At 42.1% G+C, this 20,276-nt stretch overlaps 1 protein-coding gene across 2 annotated transcripts in view; it reads right to left on the bottom strand.

Moving 5' to 3' along the window:
* Window positions 1-18,552, bottom strand: part of LOC133554464 (gastrula zinc finger protein XlCGF57.1-like) — a 20,068-nt gene extending 1,516 nt beyond the window's left edge. The window contains exons 1-3 of one of the 2 annotated variants that reach the window (XM_061903286.1): window positions 18,262-18,552; window positions 15,797-15,914; window positions 1-8,485 (exon numbers count right to left, since the gene is read on the bottom strand). The exon at window positions 1-8,485 is cut by the window's left edge and continues 1,516 nt beyond it. In XM_061903286.1, the coding sequence (XP_061759270.1) occupies window positions 6,912-8,485; window positions 15,797-15,914; window positions 18,262-18,393 (1,824 nt within the window). In that variant the 5' untranslated portion in view covers window positions 18,394-18,552 and the 3' untranslated portion in view covers window positions 1-6,911. The remainder of the gene's footprint in view (window positions 8,486-15,796; window positions 15,915-18,261) is intronic. The other variant, XM_061903278.1, reaches the window with a different exon arrangement.
* Between the last annotated feature and the right edge of the window lie 1,724 nt (window positions 18,553-20,276).

The following is a 20,276-nucleotide window of genomic DNA, read 5'->3' as shown; positions in this document are numbered from 1 at the left end:
CATGCTGGAAATCACTGAGAGCAGCCCATTCTTTCACAAATGTTTGTAGAAACAGTCTCCATGCCTAGGTGCTTGATTTTATACACCTGTGGCCGGGCCAAGTGATTAGGACACCTGATTCTCATCATTAGGATGGGTGGCCAAATAATTTTGGCAATATAGTGTATATATATAAATATATGGATGTATATACTTACATATATTTTTTTTTCTACGGCTTATTCCCTTTGGGGTCACAGGGGGCGCTGGTGCCTATCTCAGCTACCATCGGACGGAAGGCGAAGTACACCCTGGACAAGTCGCCACCTCATTGCTGTATATATATATATAAATATATATATATGGGCTTCACGGTGGCAGAGGGGTTAGTGCGTCTGCCTCACAATACGAAGGTCCTGAGTAGTCTGGGGTTCAATCCCGGGCTCGGGATCTTTCTGTGTGGGGTTTGCATGTTCTCCCCATGAATGCGTGGGTTCCCTCCAGGTACTCCGGCTTCCTCCCACTTCCAAAGACATGCACCTGGTGATAGGTTGATTGGCAACACTAAGTTGGCCCTAGTGTGTAAATGTGTGAATGTTGTCTATCTGTGTTGGCCTTGCGATGAGGGGGCGACTTGTCCAGGGTGTATCCCGCCTCCCGCCCGATTGTAGTTGAGATAGGCATCAGCGCCCCCCGCAACCCCAAAGGAAAAGCGGTAGGAAATGGATGGATGGATATATGTGTGAGTGTATATTTACATATACACACACATATATATATATATATATATATATGTATATATACACACACATATATATATATATATATATATATATATATATATATATATATATATATATATATATATATATATATATACATACACACACATACATACATATACATATATATATATACATATATACATCTCGCTGACCCAGGCTGTAGTAATGTCATGTTTTAGGACGGCCACAATCATTACTGTGCCAAAAAAACCCACAATCTCCTCCCTCAATGATTATCGCCCCGTTTGACTCACCCCGATCATAATGAAGAGCTTTGAGAAGCTGGTAAAGGAATACATTGTCTCCAGACTTCCCCCCACATTCGACCCATACCAGTTCGCTTATCGCCCAAACCGCTCCACAGAGGACGCCATCTCCTCTGCACTCCACCTGAGCTTAGGACATCTGGAAGAAAAGTACACACACGTGCGGATGTTGTTTCTGGACTTCAGCTCAGCATTCAACACCATCATCCCGCAGCATTTGGTGAGCAAACTGGCGTCCCTTGGATTCAGTACCCCCCTATGCAACTGGCTGCTTGACTTCCTCACAACACCTCCAGGCAACAACACCTCCAGTGCCATCTCCCTGAGCACCGGCTCCCCCTAGGGCTGCGTCCTGAGTCCGCTGCTGTTCACATTGATGACCCATGACTGCTGCACCAGGTCCACTACTAACCACATTGTGAAGTATGCGGACAACACGACAGTAGTGGGCCTCCTCCGTGATACTAACGACATGGACTACAGGGAGGAGGTGAAACATCTGGTTGACTGTTGCAGAACCAACAACCTGGTCCTGAACGTCGACAAGACCAAGGAGATCATTGTTGACTTCAGGAAGCACCAGTCCAGCCACACTCCACTCTTCATCAATGGCACAGCGGTGGAGATGGTAAGCAGCACCATGTTCCTGGGGTGCAGATAACTGACAATATGACCCTGTCCTTACACACCGGAGCTCTTGTAAAAAGAGATCAGCAGCGCATGCACTTTTTGCGTCGGATGAAAAGAGCACAGCTCCCTACCCCCATTCTCACCACATTCTACAGAGGCACTATAGAGAGCCTGCTGACCAACAGCATCTCTGTCTGGACTGGATCCTGCAATGCCTCAGACTGGAAATCTCTCCAGAGAGTGGTGAGGATGGCGGAAAAGATTATCAATCAATCAATCAATCAATGTTTATTTATATAGCCCCAAATCACAAATGTCTCAAAGGACTGCACAAATCATTACGACTACAACATCCTCGGAAGAACCCACAAAAGGGCAAGGAAAACTCACACCCAGTGGGCAGGGAGAATTCACATCCAGTAGGACGCCAGTGACAATGATGACTATGAGAAACCTTGGAGAGGACCTCAGATGTGGGCAACCCCCCCCCTCTAGGGGACCGGAAGCAATGGATGTCGAGCGGGTCTAACATGATACTGTGAAAGTTCAATCCATAGTGGCTCCAAGACAGCAGCGAGAGTCCCGTCCACAGGAAACCATCTCAAGCGGATCAGCAGCGTAGAGATGTCCCCAACCGATACAGGCGAGCGGTCCATCCTGGGTCCCGACGAGCGGTCCATCCTGGGTCTCGACTCTGGACAGTCAGTACTTCATCCATGGTCATCGGACCGGACCCCCTCCACAAGGGAGGGGGGACATAGGAGAAAGAAAAGAAGCGGCAGATCAACTGGTCTAAAAAGGAGGTCTATTTAAAGGCTAGAGTATACAGATGAGTTTTAAGATGAGACTTAAATGCTTCTACTGAGGTAGCATCTCGAACTGTTACCGGGAGGGCATTCCAGAGTACTGGAGCCCGAACGGAAAACGCTCTATAGCCCGCAGACTTTTTTTGAGCTCTAGGAATCACTAATAAGCCGGAGTCTTTTGAACGCAGATTTCTTGCCGGGACATACGGTACAATACAATCGGCAAGATAGGCTGGAGCTAGACCGTGTAGTATTTTATACGTAAGTAGTAAAACCTTAAAGTCACATCTTAAGTGCACAGGAAGCCAGTGCAGGTGAGCCAGTACAGGCGTAATATGATCAAACTTTCTTGTTCTTGTCAAAAGTCTAGCAGCCGCATTTTGTACCAACTGTAATCTTTTAATGCTAGACATGGGGAGACCCGAAAATAATACGTTACAGTAATCGAGACGAGACGTAACAAACGCATGGATAATGATCTCGGCGTCTTTAGTGGACAAAATGGAGCGAATTTTTGCGATATTACGGAGATGAAAGAAGGCCGTTTTAGTAACGCTTTTAATGTGTGACTCAAAGGAGAGAGTTGGGTCGAAGATAATACCCACATTTTTTACAGAGTCACCTTGTTTTATTATTTGGTAGTCAAATGTTAAAGTTGTATTATTAAATAGAGGTCGGTGTCTAGCAGGACCGATAATCAGCATTTCCGTTTTTTTGGCATTAAGTTGCAAAAAGTTAGCGGACATCCATTGTTTAATTTCATTAAGACACGCTTCCAACTGACTACAGTCCGGCGTGTTGGTCAGCTTTAGGGGCATGTAAAGTTGGGTGTCATCAGCATAACAGTGAAAGCTAATACCGTATTTGCGTATGACGTCACCCAGCGGCAGCATGTAGATGCTGAAGAGTACAGGGCCAAGGACCGAACCCTGGGGAACTCCACATGTTACCTTAACATAGTCCGAGGTCACACTGTTATAGGAGACGCACTGCATCCTATCAGTAAGATAAGAGTTAAACCATGACAGGGCTGAGTCTGACATACCAATTCGTATTTTGATACGCTCTAATAAAATATTATGATCGACGGTATCGAAAGCAGCGCTAAGATCGAGGAGCAGCAACATAGATGACGCATCAGAATCCATCGTTAGCAATAGATCATTAGTCAATTTTGCGAGGGCTGTCTCAGTCGAGTGATTTGCCCTGAAACCGGATTGAAAGATTTCACATAGATTGTTAAACGCTAAGTGCTCATTTAGCTGCTCTGCAACAATTTTTTCGAGGATTTTCGAAATAAAGGGAAGGTGAGACACCGGTCGGTAGTTTACCATGAGGTCAGGATCGAGGTTAGGTCTTTTAAGGAGAGGATGAATAACCGCTTTTTTGAATGCAACGGGAACAGTGCCCGAGGAAAGTGATAAGTTTATAATATTTAGCACTGATGGACCTAATAATACAAAAAGCTCCTTGATAAGTTTCCCAGGAAGTGGGTCAAGTAAACATGTTGTTTGTTTTATTCCATTTACACGTTGTAACAATCCTTCTAATGTTATTTCATCAAAACGAGAGAAACTATTTTGGATATTTGCAGTATCCGCCGTATATACAATCGTATCTGTGTTACTATAACCCCGTTGTAGCTGGGACGTATTGTCTTTAATCTCCTTTCTAATAAGTTCAATTTTCTTATTAAAGAACTTCATAAAGTCATCTGCCGAATGGGTGGAGCTACTGGGGAGTCCCTTGTTGGGTTAGCGATGCTACTGTACTAAACAAAAATTTTGGATCGTTTTTATTAATGCGGATGAGATTTGAGTAATAATTAGTTTTAGCTAAGGTAAGCATGCGTTTATAAGTTATTAAACTATCACTCCATGCTTGATGGTGCACCTCAAGTTTAGTCGTGCGCCATTTGCGTTCCAGCTTTCTACATAATTTCTGAGCTCTAGTTTCTTCAGTAAACCATGGCGTACGCCTTTTTGGAGCCTTTTTTAACTTCAGCGGTGCTATACTATCAATGGTTTTGCGCAGGGCGTTGTTAAAGTTGTTAGTGAGGTTATCAATAGAGCCCACATACTTTGGGAACGGTGCCATTACCGAGGGCAGTAGGTCCGCAAGAGTCGTCGTTGTGGCAGCATTAATGTTGCGGCTGCTATAGCAGTTATTATTATTATTAGCTTGCCGATCATGAGTCTGAACTTCGAATTTTATAAGGTAATGATCGGACATTACTTTAGTATACGGGAGTATCATAACTTTGGAGACGGTGATACCTCTGACAAGCACTAGGTCTATCGTATTACCGCTGCGATGCGTCGGTTCATTTATTATTTGTGTAAGACCACAGCTATCAATTATAGTCTGGAGCGCCACGCACGGTGGGTCCAATGGGGTATTCATATGGATATTAAAGTCCCCCATTATAATTATATTATCGGCGTGCGTCACTAGATCAGCAACAAACTCTGAGAATTCACTAATAAAGTCCGAATAGGGCCCTGGGGGGCGGTAGATAACGGCCAGGCACAGAGGCAGAGGTGTGGCAGACCTCATAGAAAGCACCTCAAACGATTTATATTTATTATTTAAGTTAGGACTAAAGTTAAAGTTTTCGTTGTATATTAGTGCGACACCCCTCCCCTTTTGAGGTGACGGGCAATATGCGCATTCGTATAGTTAGGAGGGGATGCCTCATTTATCGCAAAAAAGTCGTCTGGTTTAAGCCAGGTTTCGCTAAGACCAATGACGTTAAGGTTGTTGTCTCTAATGACCTCATTGACTAATAACGTTTTGGGAGACAAAGATCTGATGTTTAAAAGCCCATATTATAGGTAGTGGGCTGTTTTAAGGAGTTGTTGATAAAATTATCCGTAGTAGCAATATTAATAATGTTGCGTTTATTATGCGCAGTGTACTTAAAATAATTACGACCATATCTAGGAATTGATATGACGGGAATTTTCAGATTGTCTACTTGGCGCTGCGATAAACTGAACGCATCATAATTTGCCACCTCAGTAGAACGCATGTCTAACTCTGACGTAGTCATAGACACAGTAGAAAAAACATTTTGTGAGTTGTGTATTATTCTACGAAAATTGCTATGTGTACAGGGATCATCCAGCCTGGCGCTGGCTAGTTCTAACTTAACTGACTCCATACCCAGGCTAGCAGGCTCTGTAATTGCCTGTGACCGGGCTTGCTCTAGTGCAGTTAGTCAAATGTGGTTCAATGCGAAGTCTATGTTCCGAGACAAGAGGATAGCGCCTTCCTGGTTAGGGTGAAGGCCGTCTCTCCTCAGCAAGCCAGGTTTGCCCCAGAAAGAGGGCCAATTATCAATAAACGTAAATCCCTGTTGTCTGCAGAAGCTATCCAGCCACCTGTTAAGAGAGACTAATCTGCTATATCTCTCATCATTGCCTCTCCCAGGCAGGGGGCCAGAGACAATTACTCGATGCCTGGACATCTTTCTGGCGAGATTATCAGGACTCTTCTTCTTCCTATCCAGGAGATCGCAAAACGTCGCTGCCTGGCCAGGGCTCAGAAAATCTGCAAAGACTCCTCCCACCCCCACCAAGGACTGTTTTCACTGCTGGACTCTAGGAAGAGATTCCGCAGCCTCCGTAGCAGAACCTCCAGGTTCTGTAACAGCTTCTTCCCTCAGGCCATAAGACTCTTGAACGCATCATAATTAAATTATCCCCTCAACTCCCCCCAAAATGGATTAATTCGCTGGAATAAAAAAGACAATATAACATACATCCATAAACATGGACGCAATTGAAAAAGTGCAATGTATTTATCTGTACAGTAATCTATTTATTTATATCTGCACCTTATTGCCTTTTTTGTTTATTTATCCTGCACTACCAAGAGCTAATGCAATACAATTTTGTTCTTATTTGTACTGTAAAGTTCAATTTTGAATGACAATAAAAAGGAAGTCTAAGTCTAATATATATATATATATATATATATATATATATATATATATATATTCATATTCACACACATATATATATACATACAGTACATACATATATATATATATATATATACACACACACACATATACACACACATACATATATACACATATATATATAGATACATATATATACACACATACATATATACACATATATATATATATACAAACATATATATATATATACACACACACACACACACACACACACACAAACCTATACAATGTATTTTGAGCCCCTGCTTTTTCTATACTAAAAACTCTTGTTACTTTCAGTGCTGTTTCTCAGAAGAGTCAACTTAGGCTTAGGAACTTGTGCACAAATGAAATAAATGTGCTCGCATTGGACCCATACACATATTGATTATGATCAGATTCAGAGCTGGGTAAAAAACTAAAGTTTCTATTGAGAGATTTACAACAGGCGAATGCTAGTGAATCGGTGGAATGGTCCTCATTCAGCTTCATGGGTCTGCATGTGAGCTGTCATAAAGGATTTGCGAGAAAAGGTCTCACCACAAACTGAACAACTGAAAGGATTTTTACCTGTGTGTCTTTTCATGTGTGTGTTCAAAGTGGACCGCTGAGCAAATTTATCGCCGCACACCGAACAACTGAAAGGTTTTTCCCCCGTGTGCCTTCTCATGTGCGCATTTAAAGTGGACCTTTGCGCAAAACTCGCGCCACAAACTGAACAGCTGAAAGGCTTTTCCCCTGTGTGCGTCCGCATGTGTAGAACCATGCTGGACTTTCGAAAGAATGTCAAACCGCAATCAGAACAGCCGAAGGGTTTTTCCCCATTGTGCGTCCGCATGTGTCGAGTCAAAGCGCTTTCGTGAGAAAAGTTTTCATCGCAAACTGAGCAAGTGAAAGGTTTTTCGACTGGTTGCTGTATTCTGTGTAAAGGCACTGTTGACCTTGGAGACATTTGTTCCCCACAATCCAAGGAACCGAAGGGTTCTTCTTCTGCAGTATGTTTCTGCGTGTGCAGATTCAAACTGTACTTATGTGAAAAGCTCTCATCACAGACTGAACAACTAAAAGGTTTTTCGCCTGTGTGTGTTCTCATGTGCGTTACCATGGTTATCTTTTGAGGGAATCTCTTATCACACACGGAACATTGAAAAGGTTTTTCCCCTGTGTGCGTTCTCATATGCAAGACCATGCTTGTTTTCCGAGAAAATCTTTTGTCACAAACGGAACACCTGAAGGGTTTTTCTCCAGTGTGCGTTTGCATGTGTCCACTCAAATTGCTCTTGCAAGAAAAGCTCTCGCCACAAACCGAGCAACTGAACGGTTTTTCACCTGTGTGCGTCCTCAGGTGTAAAACCATTGTCACCTTTTGAGAGAATCTTTTGCCGCACACTGAACAACTAAAAGGCTTTTCCCCCGTGTGCGCGCGCATGTGTCGACTCAAATTGCGCTTATAAGAAAAGCTTTCACCGCAAACCGTGCAAATAAAAGGCATTTCTCCTGTGTGCGTCCTCATGTGAGACACTAGAGTTACCTTTTGAGAGAACTGCTTACCACAAATTGAACAGCTAAAAGGTTTTTCTCCGGTGTGTGTCCGTATGTGAGTAACCATATTTACCTTAAAAGAAAACCTTTTACCGCAAACAGAACAACAAAAAGGTTTTTCTCCCTTAAAAGGTTGCGCGGGAGTTTTTGAGCATTCTGAGTCTTCCATGTCATAGTGAACCCTCACATCACCGTCACAGTCTGTATCGCTGCTTAGATGCTCGTTGTCCCTGTTGTCAGCTTCGCCATCTGATAGTGGAGCGAAGAGGTTGTTTGCTTGCGGTTCATCTTCTTCGTCTTCAATCTTCACAGACACAACAGTCAGTGGCAGCTTGGTGAGATCAGTCTCCTCTGGGCCGAGAATACACTCTCCCTCCTGAGTGACCCAGAGTTCCTCCTCTTCCTCTTTAATGTGGGGGATTAGAGCTGGGTCCTCTTGCTCCAAAGTGGAGCACCCCCCCTCCGGCTGAGGGGGACACTCGCCCTGACGACCAATCAGCAGCTGGACGTCTGCAGGACAAAAACATCACAAACACACTTTAAAGACCTACTGAAACCCACTACTACCGGCCACGCAGTCTGATAGTTTTATATATCAATGATGAAATATTAACATAATTTCGTTTATTGAATTGCAATTTTAAATTTCCCGTGGAATGATGACGCGTGCGCGTGACGTCACGGACTGTCATGACATATTAGCGCAGCATCATTTGCGGCTGAAAGTTGTCTCTTTTCATCGCGCAATTAAATAGTATTCTGGACATCTGTGTTGCTGAATCTGTTGCAATTTGTTCAATTAATAATGGAGAAGTCAAATTAGAAAGATGGAGTTGGGAGCCTTTAGCCACACAAACATTCGGTGATTCCTTTTTTAAAATTCCCGGAGGTGAAGCTTTACTATGGATCAGAGCGGTCAAGCGAACATGGATCCCGACCACTTGTCAACCGGCAGGTTTCGGTGAGAAATATGTGGTAAAAAGTCGCCTCTTACCGGAGATCAGCTGAGCTTGTGCCATCCATGCAGCTGACGTCGACTTCCCTCAGAGACTGGCCTCAAGACACCCGTGGACACACTCCTCCTACTATGAGGTACTATTTAATCTCGCTAAAACACTAGCAACACATTAGAAAAGATAAGGGGTTTCCCAGAATTATCAGAGGAAATGTGTCTAAATACATCTGAATCCGTCCCAATGCAATCGTCTTTTTTATTTTTTTTAACTTTTTTTTTGTTGTTGTAGTCTTTCGCTATCAATATCATCATCCATGAATCTTTCATCCTCGCTCAAATTAATGGGGAAATTGTCGTTTTCTTGGTCCGAATAGTTCTTGCTGCTGGAGGCTCCCATTATAAACAATGTGAGGACGTGAGGAGCCCTCACCCTTGTGACGTCATCGTCTGCGACTTACGGTAAAGGCAAGGCGTTTTTAACAGCACCAAAAGTTGTGAACTTTATCATCGATGTTCGCTACTAAATCCTTTCAGCAAAAATATGTCAATATCGCGAAATGATCAAGTATGACACATAGAATGGACCTGCTATCCCCGTTTAAATAAGAAAATCTAATTTCAGTAGGCCGGTAATTTATCCACCAACTTTTTATGCCGCCTGTCCTCAATAGAGGCCACTCAGCCTATTTAGCCTCTCTTGGCTTGTTGTGGATCTGAGATAGTTCTTAACTCGTTTCAGTTTCACTTTCTGCAAGAGTCACAGGTAATGTTAGGATATTAAAGGCCTACTGTAACCCACTACTACCGACCACGCAGTCTGATAGTTTATATATCAATGATGAAATATTAACATTGCAACACATGCCAATACGGCCTTTTTAGTTTACTAAATTGCAATTTTAAATTTCCCGCGAAGTGTCGTGTTGAAAACGTCGCGGTATGATGACACGTATGATGACGCGTGCCTTTGACGTCTCAGGTTGTAGCGGACATTATTTTCTAGCCCGATCCAAGCTATAAGTAGTCTGCTTTAAGCGCATAATTACACAGTACTCTGGACATCTGTGTTGCTAAATCTTTTGCAATTTGTTCAATTAATAATGGAAAAGTCAAAGTAGAAAGATGGAGGTGGGAAGCTTTTAGCCTTTAGTCACACAAACACAGCCGGTGTTTCCTTGTTTAAAATTCCCGAAGGTGAAGCTTTACTATGGATCAGAGCGGTCAAGCGAACATGGATCCCGACTACATGTCAACCAGCAGTTTTCGGTGAGAAAATTGTGGTAATAAGTCCGCTCTTACCGGAGATATTAGCGGAGCTTCCCTCAGAGACTCTGGCGGTCAACACACCCGTGGCCACACCCCTCCAAATTTCAGGTACTAATTAATCTCACTAAAACACTAGCAACACAATAGGCAGATAAGGGATTTCCCAGAATTATCCGAGTAAATGTGTCTAATAACATCTGAATCGCTCTCACTGCAATCGCCTTTTTTTCCCCTTTCTAGTCCTTCACTCTAAATTTCCTCATCGCTAAAATTAATGGGGAAATATTCGCTTTCTCGGGCCGAATAGCTCTAGCTGCTGCTGGTTATGATTGTAAACAATGTGAGGCTGTGAGGAGCCCTACAACCCGTGACGTCACGCGCACATAGTCTGCTACTTCTGCTACTTATTAGCGACCAAAAGTTGCAAACTTTATCGTTAATGTTCTCTACTAAATCCTTTCAGCAAAAATATGGCAATATCGCGAAATGATCAAGTATGACACATGGAATGGACCTGCTATCCCCGTTTGAATAAGAAAATCTCATTTCTGTAGGCCTTTAAGATAAAACTGACTCTAATTCTAAATAGACTTTATTTGGTTCTTGTCAGCCACTATGGTGTTTTTTTTAATATTTCTATGAAAACAAACAACAACAAATCTTTGAACATTAACAAAACCTGTAGGAACCTAAATGCTGTTTAAGTTCATTTACATTTTATGGAAGGTTTTATGTTTACTCAGCCAAAAAGGCTACTTTATTTGCATGATAAGAACATTTATGTATTGAATGCTTAGAGTAATTATAAAAAGCCCACTTTATTTGTAATTATTACATTTGTCAAAATAATTTGATGACGTTAACTGTTTTAATTGTATATATGGCGGAAGGATCTGTGTGGTAAGGTGTTTTTTGGACGTAAGCTGTTTTGGGTAATGGCAGTCAGGTGCGGTAGAATCGAGCCACACAGTTTTTTGACCTCACTCTTACTTTTTCTTACTCTTACTGTAACAAACTCTTTTTATTTTGTCATTAATTTTTTCCCACATCGTGATTGTTTTACGTTTTCTAATTATTAACTTCACAAGTATACCATACAAACGAAGAGGAACGTCTGAAGTTTTGTTTATTGTTGCCGCAGCAAGCGGAGCAGGAGAAAGTAGAGGAGCGTCATGCTAAAGCTACATTAGGAATATACAAAACCAATGTTATGTACTTCAGAAAGAAAAAAGGTGAAATAACTGAAAAAATTTTTTATATTGTAGTTTGTTCAAAATAGCCACCCTTTTGCTCTGATTACTGCTTTGCACACTCTTGGCATTCTCTAGATGAGCTTCAAAAGCGCCGTCACCCGAAAAGGTTTTCACTTCACAGGTGTGCTTGAAGCTCATTGAGAGAATGCCAAGAGTGTGCAAAGCAGTAATCAGAGCAAAAGGGTGGCTCTTTGAAAAAAAACTAGAATATAAAACATGTTTTCAGTTATTTCCCCTTTTTTTGTTAAGTACATAAGACTTAGACTTAAGACTTACACTGAGACAAACTTTAATGATCCACAAGGGAAATTGTTCCACACAGTAGCTCAGTTACAATGATGGAAAGCGTAAGGATGGAAAGGACAATGCAGGTATAAATAAACTAAATATAACGATGTAAAATATAACGTATGTATGTAATATGTACATAATATATGTACAGTATATTATTGTAGTGAGCCAGAGCCGGCGAACGAGCAGCGTGGCAGGGCACGATGGAGCCCTGCCCAAGATGGCGGAGAATGAGGCTGAGCGGAGAGGCGGGGCGTGCTGGGAGCAACGCCGCAATCAAATTCAGGTGCGTGGATCGCGCACCGGCACACATTTGACATTTCTCCTCTGGCTGTATAAAAGGGGAGAAGGAGGAGGGATCGTGGCAGAAGGAGTAGGAGCACCAGCAGCAGTACCCGACGATCGAGAGCAACAAAGAGCGAGCCGAAGACAGAGACGACGCGGCCGACTGAAAGCGAGCGAGGAGTGAGCAGGAGAGGAGCTGAAAAGCGTCCCGACCCGAAGACAAAGCTTGTGTTATTTGAAAAAAATAAACAAAAGTCAAACCTGCTCAGCAATGACGTTCCTAGATGGTCCGTGGAACCCGCACGACGACGGCAGGAGTCCATCACAATTATATATACAGATATATAATAATATGTCTATATCATATATACAGTATATACCAATTACCATGTACAATATTACAGTATATGTGACAGGTGTCAGGTAATAGACAAATATCATCTATTGCTGTATGGCGAGTGATTATACAGCTGGATGGAGAGCGGAATGAAGGAGTTCTTGAATGGAACACTGTGGGAACGAAGCTGAAGGAGCCTGTTGGAGTATGAACTCGGCTGTCCCTCAATTGCAATAACATGGGTTTTGTAAACAGTCAAAGATGTGTTGTTTATTTTCATAGAAATATAAAAAACACACCATAGTGGCTGACACCATAATACATAACTTCACATGTGTTCGTTCATAGTTGTGATGCCTTCAGTGACAATCTACAATGTAAATAGTCATGAAAATAAAGAAAACACATTGAATGAGGAGAAGGTGTGTCCAAACTTTTGGCCTGTACTGTATTTTTGTGACATCTTTCAGCAATTCTTTTTAAGATAAAATTGTTATTCTAGTATTCAGGCGTACCATTTCATGTTTTGTTATTGTCAGTTGCTTGGATTTACATGATGTCACATCCAGCTCATGTCCCGCCCATTAAATACGCGTGGTGGTCGAATACGTCTGTAGTTGATAACAGTAGTTCAGCTATATGCTCATTTCAAAATTAGATTCACAGCCCCAAAATCTTGTTATTGTTTTCATTTCGATGCCTGCCCTCCACTAATTAGAAAGTCTGTGACTGAGTTACATCCAGGTTGCGAGTTACGCACCGCCATCTTCGTCTAGCTACTGCCACAGGTAAAGATACTAAACATGTCAGACTTCAGTAAATCTAAAAGGCGTTTTACGATTCTCAACTTATTCATGACGAAGCCAGGAACAAAACGAGAATTTGTAACGGGGATGCCTTTGAAAGATGAAGACGATTGAAGGCGGAGAAGATTTTTTCATCTGACGCCAAACTTGCTAATTTCCTCCTTGATAGTAAGGCATTTACTTTTTCTTATTACTTGTAATAAATGGAAATTCGTATGTAAACTAAATTGTCTAATACAGTCTATGATCTTTTCTAACGAAGCTTGGATGTTCGTGCAATGAATGGTGCTTCGCTACTAGTGTAATGCTTAGCATGCTAGCCCGGTCAATGACACATTGACATATAGGCTAACGGGGGAAATATATGCCAGTTGGCCTGTATGTCGATGCGTCATCCAACTGACAGGGAAAAGTATATTTTCGACAAATAAAACCTATGTGTATATGGGTAGTGTCAGTGCTTATTTTGTTCTCAATACGCAGATATGCTGAGGAAAGGGCATTCCAACATTAGCACGGCTAATTGCAGTTTCTGGTACTGTATGTGCAACAAAAACATATGGGTTGGTATTTTCTTGGCACAATATAATGCATTGCTTTTAACGATTTTCTACTTTGTGTATTGATATGTAGTAGGCTATTTGATTTATGCGTATCGTGGTTTTTGCGTAACGTGGGCTGGCTCATAGAATGGCACTCTGCACTGAAAGATGGTGATTGTTTGACTGATTGAATGAGTTTAGTTTATTTCAAACATTAACACACTTACAGTATAATACATCACACGTAATTTCATATTATTTCTATTGACATTGTGTCCGAAAAGGAGTAGGAAGAAGCAAAGCTTTTTTAATCCTACCCCTTTCCCACTTCAGAGTGTTTACAAATACGTATGTTCATTTACGGTCTTCTTTTTGTAACACAATTACGTCAGTGACTGATTAATACAGCAGTTATTGCAATGTATAATTAAGTCATTCATGATAAACATACTGAGATAAACAATACCCCATTTTCAAAAAGGTTGAAGGTAGGGCTGGGCGATATATCGATATACACGATATATCGCGGGTTTGTCTCTGTGCAATATAGAAAATTACTATATCGTAATATTGGAGTATACGTTCTCACGCAGTTGCTTTTAGCTGCGGGCATTACACTACAGGCTCTTCTCACTCTTTCTTGTCTCTCCTTCTCACAGACAAGCAGGCGCACAAACTTACACACGTCACATACTGTCACGTCATGCGTCACATTCGTACACGCGCTCGCCCAGTATAGAGGTAGCAGACTGGGTAACATTAGCTGTGATGCCAACGTAGTCGTACGAGTGTTAATACGAGAGAAAGAAGGTGCGGATCTGGTAACAAATGAAGGAAGACTTAATTCCCCAAAAAAACAGCAAGGGGTCCATCGTCTGGTGGTGGTTCGGCTTCAAGTGGGAATATGTCGAACAGACAACCGTAATTTGTCAAGTGTGGGGCAAAATCGTTGCTATAAAAAGTAGCATTACTGCTAATATGTAGCATCATTTAAAAAGTCACTCGAAAGAGAATGAATAGAATTTCATAATGTCCGTAGTAACCTACCACATAGTGAAGGACGAATACTATTTGATTTCCTATTATTGCAGCTCATTTTTTTTTGACATTTAAAATGTCTCTACAAGCTTGCACTTTATGTTTTGGAAATGACGTGAATGTTTTTTTGCCACTGCTTAATAACTGTTTAATAAATACACTTTTGGTCAATTGACTTAGTTGTGATTTCCCTCGCTGCATAAAAGTTTAAAAGTAGCATAGTGCTGAAAATTAAAATTTTCCTGAAGGAACTCTCCTGGAGGAATAAATAAAGCACTATCTAATCTAATCTAATATAATCTAATCTACAGTATATGAATGCAGTATGAAGAAGAATGTTTTAATGTATACACATAGAATTATCATACTGCTGCGATTATATGCATCAAGTGTTCATTCAAGGCCGAGGCAAAATATCGTAATATATATCGTATATTGCAATATGGCCTAAAGAATATCGAGATATTAGCAAAAGGCCATATCGCCCAGCCCTAGTTAAAGGTATTTCTCACAATTCTTCTTCCTTGTGCTTTGTAAGCACAGTTAAAGGCCTACTGAAACCCACTACTACCCGCAGTCTGATAGTTTATATATCAATGATGAAATATTAACATTGCAACACATGCCAAAACGGCCTTTTTAGTTTACTAATTTGCAATGTTAAATTTCTCAGGAGTTTCGTCTTGAAAACGTTGTGTAATAATGACGTGTATGCAAGACGTCACAGGTCTTTAGGAAGTATGAGCGCTGCGCACACACACAGCTAAAAGTCGTCTGCTTTAACCGCATAATTACACAGTATTTTGGACATCTGTGTTGCTGAATCTTTTGCAATTTGTTCAATTAATATTGGAGAAGTCAAAGTAGAAAGATGGAGTTGGGGAGCTTTAGCCTCTAGCCACACAAACACAACGTGATTCCTTGTTTAAAATTCCTGGAGGTGAAACTTTACTATGGATCAGAGCGCGGTCAAGCGAACATGAATCACGACGGAATGTCAACCAGCAGGTTTCGGTGAGAAAATTGTGGTTAAAAAGTCGCTTCTTACCGGAGAAAAGCTGAGCTTGTGCCGTCCATAGCTGCCGTCGACTCCCCTGAGACATTGGCTTCAAGACACCCGTGGAGACACACCTCAGGAGGCAGGTACTGTTAAACTCACTAAAACACTAACAACACAATAGAAAGATAAGGGATTTCCCAGAATTATCCTAGTAAATGTGTCTAAAAACATCAGAATCCATCCCAATGCAATCGCGTTTTTTTTTCTTTTCTAGTCCGTCGCTATCAATATCCTCAAACACGAACCTTTCATCCTTGCTCAAATTAATGGGGAAATGGTCATTTTCTCGGTCCGAATAGCACCATTAAAATCAATGTGAATATGTGAGGAGCCCCCACACTTGTGACGTCATCGTCTGCGACTTCCGGTAGAGGCAGGGCTTTTTTCTTAGCACTGAAAGTTGCGAACTTTATCGTGGATGTTCTCTACTAAATCCTTTCAGCAAAAATATGGCAATATCGCGAAATTATCAAATATGACACATAGAATGGGCCTGCTATCCCGTTTAAATAAGAAAATCTCATTTCAGTAGGCCTTTAAATTTGAACAACCTCTTAAATTGGATCCTATCAGTACATTGTGTAACTTCTTTGCTTATCCATTCCATTTTTAATTCCACATAGTGGTACTTTTATCCAAAGCCACATACATAAAAAGTACATATAAAACAATCACTGCAATTGCTGCAGCAAAAGAGATACAGTCTATAGGTCCCTAAGATATGTAGCTATTTATTGTATTCATACATTGTTTGTGTAGGATATACGCATGTGTGTATATATAACCTAATCATATTATTTCTTCAAAGTAAAAATAGCTGACCATTTTTTCCCCCCTTCTCTGGGATTATATTCCTAGTTTTGATCTCAGATGTCTGGTCACTTATTGCAGTGTTTTTCAACCTTTTTTAAACCGTGGCACATTTTTTGCGTTGAAAACATGCAGAGGGCTTCACGGTGGCAGAGGGGTTAGTGCGTCTGCCTCACAATACGAAGGTCCTGTAGTCCTGGGTTCAATCCCGGGCTCGGGATCTTTCTGTGTGGAGTTTGCATGTCCTCCCCGTGAATGCCCGAGTTCCCTCCGGGTACTCCGGCTTCCTCCCACTTCCAAAGACATGCACCTGGGGATAGGTTGATTGGCAACACTAAATGGTCACTAGTGTGTGAATGTGAGTGTGAATGTTGTCTATGTGTGTTGGCCCTGCGATGAGATGGTGACTTGTCCACGGTGTACCCCGCCTTTCGCCTGATTGTAACTGAGATAGGCGCCAGCACCCCCGCGATCCCAAAAGGGAATAAGCGTTAGAAAATGGATGGATGGAACATGCGGAGGGACACCACCAGCATTAAAAAACGAAACTCGGTTGACAGTAAAAAAGTTATTGTCACAATTGTTGGATATGACTTTAAAGCATAACCAAGCATGCATCAATATAACTCTTGTCTCAAAGTAGGTGTACTGTCACCGCACCCTTACTAATTTTGAGTTTTTTTGCTGTTTTCCTGTGTGTAGTGTTTTTGTTCTTGTCTTGTGCTCCTATTTTGGTGGCTTTGTCTCTTTTTTTGGTATTGTCCTGTAGCAGTTTCATGTCTTCATTTGAGCGATATTTCCCGCATCTACTTTATTTTACAAATCAAGAATATTTCAGTTGTTTTTATCCTTCTTTGTGGGGACATTGTAGATTATCATGTCATGTTCGGATGTACATTGTGTATGCAGTCTTTACTCCAAAGTAAGTCTTTGCTGTCGTCCAGCATTCTGTTTTTGTTTACTTTGTAGCCAGTTCAGTTTTAATTTCGTTCTGCATAGCCTTGGCTAAGCTTCAATGCCTTTTCTTAGGGGACAATCACCTTTTGTTTATTTTTCGTTTTAGCATAAGACACATTTTTACCTGCATGCTGCCGCCCTCTGTTTCCGACATCTACAAAGCAATTAGCTACCGGCTGCCACCTACTGATATGGAAGAGTATTACACGGTTACTCTGCCAAGCTCTAGACAGCACCGACACTCAACAACAACACATCATTTGCAGACTATAATTACTGGTTTGCAAAAAATATTTTTTAACCCAAATAGGTGAAATTAAATAATCTCCCATGGCACAAAAGACTGTATTTCACGGCACACTAGTGTGTCCTTTATCATAGCTACACGTATGACAAAAAGCGTGTGAAAATCAGTGGTATTCAGTGAGGTAAGATGAATTAAATGCGCTGACAGTTCATTGTTCCTGCCAAATGAATTGCACTGAGTGGAGTGGATCACCACTCCAAGATGGCGGCCCCACGTCTCGTCAGCGCCACTAGGCAGTAGCGTACATGTGTACATTGGCCGCCATCTTGGATTATATATTTCCACTGTGGTACGAGAATCATCTTTCATGTTGTCTCCCGGGTTCTGTATTTTTTTTTAGCGAGTGACGCAACATTACGTGACGATGACGTAAACAAACCTTTATCTTCGATCCCGTTTGGAATCTCGCTAACAGCGTCCAGTTGTTGTCGTTGTAGCTTCTGCTCTCTCGTTCGAGCAAGTTCCTCCTCGTACGACGTGATCGTTGTCTCAAACATCTCGAATATTTCATCGGCAGCCGCCATGAGCCGCTCCCTTACAAACTGTTTGATAAACGACATGTCGATGACGTCTTTCCCGGCTATTAAAAACAAACACGACAGAGCGCGTTTGGTCCTCTCGGCTGCTATCGCTAACTTTCGCTTTTTCTTCTTCGATGAAAGATTTGCCGCAGCCATGTCAATGACGTCACATTGCTGCCATCCCGTGGCCGTAATGAATACGGCACATGTCTTGCTAAAGCAGACTTCTGAGGCTGTTGGTGCAGAACAGAGTAAAATAAAAATGTTGTAATATTAATAATTCAATTAAAATGTATTCATTTAATCAAATGTATTAATTTTGATTGCCAGCACACCTGTGACGCTAATGAGGACAATTGCTCTATGGAAAATAATCAATGGAACAGTTTTTGGGGCATTGCAGCCTTATTTAGTTAATGTAATAAAAAAATAGACAGAGCAACATGGGGACAGTGTGGCGCAGTTGGGAGAGTGGCCGTGCCAGGAACCTAAGGTTCCTGGTTCGATCCCCACCTTCTACCAACCTCGTCACGTCCGTTGTGTCCTTGAGCAAGACACTTCACCCTTGCTCCTGATGGGTCGTGGTTATGGGCCTTGCATGGCAGCTCCCGCCATCAGTGTGTGAATGTGTGTGTGAATGGGTGAATGTGTAAATAGTGTCAAAGCGCTTTGAGTACCTTGAAGTAGGGCTGGGCGATATACTCGATATATCGCGGGTTTGACATGCGTGACATGAAATGACATGGCTTTCACCTGGGGGCGGAACCTGAAATGAGCTAGACTACATATGCATAAACGCAAGGTGGCGTTTGTCACTGCTAGACGTTCGTGCACACAGGAGTGCAGATGTAGGCTCAGATCACTTTCTTGTGGTAGGTAAAATCAGACTGAAACTGAAAAAGGTGAGAAAAAACACAGCCCAAGAGACCCTACGCAGTGGAAAAGCTTAAGAACACCAACCTGTCGAGAAGCTACTGTGAGGAGTTGAGAAAGAAGCTTGAGGTACCACCACATCCTTCCATTGAGGATCAGTGGAGTCTGTTCTCCCGTGCCATCACTGACACTGGGGAAACAATTTTAGGCAGAATTAGCGGCACCGACAAGGAGAGATTGATAACAGAAAAGACCTGGAAATTGATTGACGAAAGGCAGATGGCAAATGAGAACAGAAGAGGAGGCTCCGATGCTGAAAGACGAGGAGTACAGACGCCTGGACCGGGAAGTAAAAAAGAGCTGCAGGAAAGACAAACAGAGGTGGCTGGAGGAGAAAGCAAGAGGCAGCAGAGAAAAACAAAACTAAAACACTCTACAGGATTGTGCGGGAGCTAACCAGCTCCAGGAGCAGCTCCGGGGTGCCAATCAAGAGCAGGGATGGCAGGGCACTCCTAAGCGACGTGGAACAGGAGGCAAGGTGGGTGGAGCACTTCAAAGAGGTTCTCAACCAGCTAACACCTCCCACTCTCTTTCTTTTTGATCGGGAAACACTAGCCCCAACTCTGACAGTCACCTCAGAAGAGATAACCAGGACCGAGGTTGCCCAAGCAATCAAGAGACTCAAGAACAGCAAGGCACCAGGACTCAACGAGGTATCTGCTGAGTTGCTGAAGCACGGAAAAACAGAAAAACAGCAGGGGGTCCATCGTCTGGCGGTGGTTTGGCTTCAAGTGGGAATATGTCAAACAGACAACCGCAGTTTGTCAAGTGTGGGGAAAAATTGTTGCAACAAAAAGTAGCATTACTGCTAATGTGTAGCATCATTTGAAAAGTCACCTGCAAGAGAATTAAGAGTGCTTACTCCGCATGTCAACATCTCCATTTGGTGCCACACCAAGAAAATGCAGAGGCAACCATTTCCACATAAACAGCGTTTGAA

Source organism: Nerophis ophidion, linkage group LG01, assembly GCF_033978795.1.
Source record: "Nerophis ophidion isolate RoL-2023_Sa linkage group LG01, RoL_Noph_v1.0, whole genome shotgun sequence".
Lineage (NCBI taxonomy): Eukaryota > Metazoa > Chordata > Actinopteri > Syngnathiformes > Syngnathidae > Nerophis > Nerophis ophidion.
This window is presented reverse-complemented; position numbering and strand designations above follow the sequence as displayed.